A 6,736-nucleotide genomic window follows, 5' to 3' on the forward strand; every position below is an offset into this window, starting at 1 on the left:
CAGTTGATGTTAACAGCATAGCTCTGACCATAGTCTCTCAAGACTTTCCTTAAATTTCCTAATTTACCACCCTATTTAAACTACAACCCACAACCCACACCTCTTTCTTTCTTTTTTATAGCTACTATTACTTTCTAAGATATTACATAAGTTACTTACATTATTAATTGTCTGTCTTCCCCCTACTAGAGTAAAAGCTCAACAAAGCCAGGAAACTGTTTTGTGTAGTGCAGTCCCTAAAGCAGTGCCAAACATAGTTTCTCAATTAATATTTGTTGGGGGAATCAATTAATGTCACTCTGTTATTCAAAGACAAAGAGAGAATCTTAAAAGCCATAAGAGAAAAGCAGTTAGTTACCTACAAGAGAGCTCCCATAAGACTGTCAGCTGATTTCTCAGCAGAAACATTTCAGGCCAGCAGGGATTGGCACAAAATATTCAAAGTGATAAAAGCTAGGATTTATGAATGTTATAGTAGGTAGTTAGTTGGATATTAACCAAAAGGGAGGAGCTTTACAATGTCCCCGGTGAGTTTACCCCACTAATGGGGGGAGGAGAAGATAGTGCAGGGAAGTCTTTTCACGGGTGCATGTGCAGTAGAAGCCAAAATGGCGACCATAAAGGGGATGAGAGAAACCTGGGAAAATCTGGGAAAGAGATTGAACGGCTTGAAAGAAAGCCGATTCTCCTCTCCCATGCCTAGGGAAATAGAAGGAAGCTTAACAAAGGCCCCAGTCTCTTTTTGGCAGCTACACAGGCCAGAGAACAGCTGGAAGCAGAGACTGAGCTGGACTGCTGAAACCTTGGGTGCCAGGGTAATGGCATAGCAACTCTGGGCACTGGCCCTTCTGGTCCTGGTTGGCACCTTGGAAGCTGGACTTCTTCCACAGCAAGACTGAGCTGAAGTACTTGGTCATGATTGAGGCATTGGGCATGGTGTACCTGGTGGTAGTGAACGCAGCCTACCAGCTGAGTTCCAGGAAGTGCCTTGTTGAGTGTGGCAGCCTTTGTGGGGACATCTGTGCTCTGTGCACCCTTCCTTCTCTTGGACCATAGTTGTGTTTTCTTTTCTCCTAAACTCAAAGGGTCCCTGGGAAACTTACAATTAGGGAAGCAGTGGGCTTTAAGGACTCTCCTTTTTGCCTCTATAATTTCCTTTCCTGAGTGTAGGCAGCCCAGTCTGGGCATACTCCCACTGCTGTCATCTTGCCTCTTCTATCCTAAGCCTTTCCTTTGTTTCGCTCTAATAAATCTTACCACTTGCGCTTAAAATCCTCTTATATCTGTGTCCCTGAAATTCATTTCCTGTGACCCCATGGAAGAACCTATTTCCTCCAGTAATACAACCAAGATTATTCTACCCAGCAAAACTACCATTTAGATTCAAAAGGTAGATAAAGAGCTTCCCAGACAAGAAAATGCTCAAGGAGTTTATCACCACCAAACTACTATTACAAGAAATGTTAAAGGGTCTTCTTAAAATGGAGAAGAAAAAAAAGATCAACTATATGAATAATAAAACGGCAATAAATACATATCTATAAACAACTTGTAAATTCACCAGTTTAAAATCGCCTGTTGGTGAATTCGCTTTCATGAACTGATTTTTTCAGGGAAATGGCCTGACTCCTTTAGTTAGAATCAATTTGACTTTATTACTGTGACCGAGCAGTGGGAAATTGTATCATTTATTAAGGTAGGGAATATAGGAAGGGAAAGTTTTTGAAGAATAGTAGTGATATACTTTTTTAATGTGTAGAATTTTAGTTGACTGTTGGGAGTTCAGATGTGGATCTAAATACAGATTTAGAAGACACCAACAGGAGATAACTCAAGACATGGAAGGGAACAAAATCTTTCAGGAGCACATGGAAGCTGTTTCACATGAAGGTCTCTCAGCTGCTGTCTCTTCTCTCAGGCCAGGTTTGTGTTTCTTCTTGAAGCTGGGAATCCTGTATGTAGGGATAGGTTTAGTACCATATTCATGCAACTTTGATTATCTACTGGAAGACTAAGACCTCATGCACAGTTATGAGACATATATGCAGACTTCCATTATATGTAAATCTCTAGATGCCCCGTGATGTGCCCTGTATAATATATAGTTTACGTTAGAAATAAAGAAGGAAGCAATTTTCCACGGATTCAAGTTTTGGAAAGGCGACAGTACTGCACAAACAGAAAGACAAAATAGCTGTTTTTGTTCCGTATTATAAGAAGTCATCAGGTAATGTGGCTATAGAGAAGCCCTGCTGAAGATGCATCTAGAAATGAGTTGCCATGGAAACTGTGATGTTGCAAAATCCCCCTACAGCTTTCAGAGAACCCCCAGTTTTGTCTTTGCACTTGGATCTCAAGAAGAGCTCATTTTAATTTCATTTTAATTTTCATGAATTATTTTCCTCCTTTTTGTTCAGTGGAATCAACAGCAGGGATTGGGATCCATCAGAGTTACTCTGGGTAGTGGACAGTTCTCAGTGAAAGCAGAGGAAATAGACAGATGAGGCCCCACGATTGCTGAGTCTTATCTGGGGGTGAGCAAGGCCTTGCTGCTACACCTGCACATCCTCAGAAACACACACAGGCCTGTGTGCAGTGGTTTTAGTTGGACTTGCCTGGAGGAAGATGGATTCTGCCTTTGTGGTTTGATTTCCTATCTTCCCCAAAAGGACTTCTGCCATTAACATAGGATGAAACCTATATAATCCACTGGCTATAAAATCTTCCCTCCTTGCCCGGCCAGTGTGGCTCTGTGGTTGAGCATTGACCCATGCACCAAGAGGTTACCAGTTCTATTCCCATTAGGGCACATGCCCCGTTACAGGCTCGATCCCCAGCAGGGGGTGTGCAAGAGGCAGTTGATTGATGTTTCATCAGAGTTTCTATCTCACTCTCCTTCTCCCTTCCTCTCTCTCTAAAATCAATAAATACATATATTTTTTAAAGATCTTTCATCCTGAATATGTAAAAAAAACAACAACCCACAAATCTGGTAAGGGGTGCAGACTGCAAGTTGCCGCACTAAACTCTATTAGTCCCTATATAAAGTGAAATTTCTTCTTAGACAATTTGACAATGTGTCCAGGTCTCAGTAGCCAGAACTGTTGCCTGGAGACAAAATTGGGTGCTGTCAGTAACATACATCAGTGCCTGTGTTTGCTTAAGAAACCCTGCAAGATCCTTGGCCCCCGTACAGTTTAGAGTTGGACAGACCAGAATTTGACTCAGGTTCTGGAACCTACAAGCTATGTGTGCGCCTCACTTTTAGCGTGGAGATTGATAGGTCTAACCTATATGGTTGTTGTGAGGAATAAACACAGTAAAATAATTTATCCGTTGCTTTGGGTTCTTTGATGAGGGTGCCAGGTCAGATACACAGTATACAGTACCAGATAAGTGCTCAATACAAGCACAAGACTTATTTTTACCACAGAGCTTTGCTCCTAATTGAACTTGGAAAGATGTAACCTGAATGACAGGTCAGGCCATTAAAAGCCCCACAAGCATTATCAGGGGCCTAAGAAACACTTTTTCCTTGGGGAGCAGGGATCCTGAGGGAGCCTCTGTAACTAGGTCACTGCGGGCTCTGCTCCGCAATAAAACTCATCGGCATTGTCCACGGTGCTGTCTCACCACCAGGAGCTGGACAGGAGGCTCAGGACAAAACTGGGCCGGGATCCCAGGAGAACCAAAGCCCCTGGAGGTTTTCATTTCTAAAGGAGAGAAGCAGAAGCAGAGGGGTCTGAGCTCTGAGTGGTCACCTCCTTTCCACCAGGACCATCTGAGTCTCCAGGAGAGAGATGGGTGGGAGCCAGCGCAGTGCAGCACTGTGACTCCAGGCGGAAGGAGGGGAGTGCCTGCCTGGCCCGGTAAGTCCTGGAGCAGAGAGGCTAACCTCCAACCCTGGGAGCCAGACTTGCCTGGGTTGCCCTCTGCTGCCACTTAGAAGGACTGGGACCTGTGCAGGGAACTTCCTGGTATGCCCAGTGTCCTCATCTGTTAAAGGGGTTTAATCGGAGTGCCTGAGAGCATTGAAACAGTGCCACTGGCATAGTTAGCATTGGGGTCAATGATCCTTAGGCTGAATTAGTCACTTTTCCATACTATTCCAGGATTATTTTCATACATTATTCCACAGCCATCCCATAAAGACCAGGCTACAAGACCTCATCTTCCTGTTCTGATGAGCACTGACCAAAGGTCTAGGCAGGGCCAACTGGCTTCAGCCTCTCAAGAGCACCTGAGAGAAGGTCTTTACAGAACTTGAGTGGGGGCTTTAGAGGGAAGGAAGTGCCAGAGAGGGCAGGCTGCAGGGTCACCCCAGCCAGGCTTTGTGGGCTTTCTCCTCACTTGGATTTGCCCTTACCTGGAAGGCAAATCTCACCCACAGCTACTGGAATGGTTCAAGCCACTTTGGGACCCTAAAGACAGAGATGCAGGTACAAGAAAATGCCATCTTCTTTTAAGTTCAAAACCTGTGTTCGAATGCTGTTCTCAAGAATGGCGTTCCTCCCCTCTCTTTCTTTAAGCAATTCTTTTCCTTTTCCCTCCCAGGCCATCCCAGAGGAGAATGGCTGCAGATAACGCCTCCTTGGTGACAGAGTTTATCCTCTCGGGCCTGACAGACCAGCCAGGACTCCAGCTGCCCCTCTTCTTCCTGTTTCTAGGTTTTTACATGGTCACTGTGGTGGGGAACCTGGGCATGATCACCCTGATTGGGCTGAACTCTCACCTTCACATTCCCATGTATTTTTTCCTCTTCAACTTGTCCTTCATAGATTTGAGTTTCTCAACTACCATCATCCCCAAAATGCTGATGAGTTTTGTCTCCAAGAAGAACATCATCTCCTATGCAGGATGTATGACTCAGTTATTTTTCTTCTGTTTCTTTGTGTTTTCCGAATCCTTCATCCTGTCAGCCATGGCATATGACCGCTATGTTGCCATCTGCAAGCCACTGTTGTACACGGTCACCATGTCTCCGCAGGTGTGTTTATCTCTTTTGCTGGGTGTCTATGGGATGGGGATCTGGGGGTCTGTCGTTCATATAGGAAATATAATGTTTCTGACCTTCTGTGCTGACAACCTTGTGAATCATTATATGTGTGACATCATTCCTTTCCTGGAGCTGGCCTGCAACAGCTCTTACATAAATTTGCTGGTGGTCTTTGTTGTTGTGGCCGTTGGCATTGGGCTGCCCATTACTACCATTTTTATCTCCTACGGCTTCATTCTTTCCAGCATTTTCCACATTAGCTCCATTGAAGGCAGGTCCAAAGCCTTCAGTACCTGCAGCTCCCACATAATGGCAGTTTCTCTTTTCTTTGGTTCAGGAGCTTTCATGTATCTCAAACCGCCTTCAGTTTTGCCCCTGGACCAGGGGAAAGTGTCTTCTCTGTTCTACACCATTGTGGTGCCCATGTTGAACCCCTTAATCTACAGCCTGAGGAATAAGGATGTCAAACTTGCCCTGAAGAAATCCTTGGACAGAATAACTTTCCTTTAGAAAATAAAAACTAGGAATTGAGAAAAACGGATGGGAAATTTTTAATTAGAGAGTTAGTATTACTATTTTTATTTTTGATACGGAATTCAAGCTTCATGCTTTTCTATTCTATCTATAAAGGAAATTTTAACTGCCTCAAATGGGTTTATTCTCTCTCATTCTCATCCCCTAAATCTTCCTTCTTTATTTTATGAAATAGTTTCTGCGATTACAGAGTACCCAGTAGTCAATGGGGCTTCAGAATCACTTCGTCTAGAATTTTATGTAATACATCACACTTTGGAGAGGCAGAAGTATTGGAAGGTTGTCCGGGAAAATAAAGCTTTCTGGTGGCAGAGCTGGAACTGAAATCTCAGCTTGAATCCCAATCCAATTTGTTTGCCCTTATGTCATGTTTTCTTGCCCCACCTCTTCCTTGGAAGATTTCATTTCACATGTTATTTGACGTAGCACGTGCAAATTTCAAATGTATTAACGGTAATCTCATGCTACTTTCACAAAGTAATTTTAATATAGCACCTTTCGCAAGAGAGTAGGAAATGAAAACCTTTGTTGAGTTAGTCTTGGCAAAATGACAAGCAAGATCAGTGTCTGATGAATTTTGTAGTTTTTTTTGCCAAATGTGTGTTGTTGGTTTATATCCATGTATTTGCTTTTGAGTTTTAAAAATAGTTGACTTTAAAAAAATATTTTTATGGATTTTTAGAGGGAGAAGTGGGGGGGAGGGAGAGAGAGAGAAACATCAATGTGAGAGCGGAACACAGATTACTACCTCCTGCACACTCCCCACCGGGGATCGAGCCCACAACCCAGGTATGTTCCCTGACCAGGAATCGAACTGACAACCCTCAGGTGCACAGAACTATGTCCAACCAACTGAGCCACACCAGCCAGGGCAAAAAAACTGGTTTACATCTTTACTGAAGTATATAAACTTACATTCATAAGCACATATCCTAAGTGTACAGTGCAGTCAGCTCTCATCTGATCAGGGAACTGAATGCTACTAGCACCCAGAAGCCACCTGTGTGCTCTTGTAATAACTGCCGTTCCCCAAAGGGTAATCATTATCATAACTTCTAACAGCATCGTTTAGTTTTGCCTTATAATCTACAAAAAGGGAATCATGTGTATGCGCTCTTTTGCTTTGGGCTTCTTTTGCTCTGCATCGTATTTATGAGAACCATCCGTTTGCAACTGTTTTGTACTTAATATAAATGGAATTACATG

General features: G+C 43.4%; 1 protein-coding gene across 1 annotated transcript; it reads left to right on the plus strand.

The window, feature by feature from the left end:
- Positions 1-4,535: 4,535 nt before the first annotated feature.
- On the plus strand, positions 4,536-5,506 carry LOC102764463 (olfactory receptor 8B12). Its single transcript, XM_006768948.2, has one exon. It carries the CDS (start codon positions 4,571-4,573, stop codon positions 5,504-5,506), a length of 936 nt encoding a protein of 311 aa, XP_006769011.1. The 5' UTR covers positions 4,536-4,570.
- Positions 5,507-6,736: the final 1,230 nt, after the last annotated feature.

The sequence above is a fragment of the Myotis davidii genome, unplaced genomic scaffold (genome assembly GCF_000327345.1).
Source record: "Myotis davidii unplaced genomic scaffold, ASM32734v1 scaffold223, whole genome shotgun sequence".
Taxonomy (NCBI): domain Eukaryota; kingdom Metazoa; phylum Chordata; class Mammalia; order Chiroptera; family Vespertilionidae; genus Myotis; species Myotis davidii.

Bases quoted from the DNA above. Each gene is read 5' to 3' on its own strand.
- LOC102764463 (XM_006768948.2), top strand. From the start codon at position 4,571: ATGGCTGCAGATAACGCCTCCTTGGTGACAGAGTTTATCCTCTCGGGC.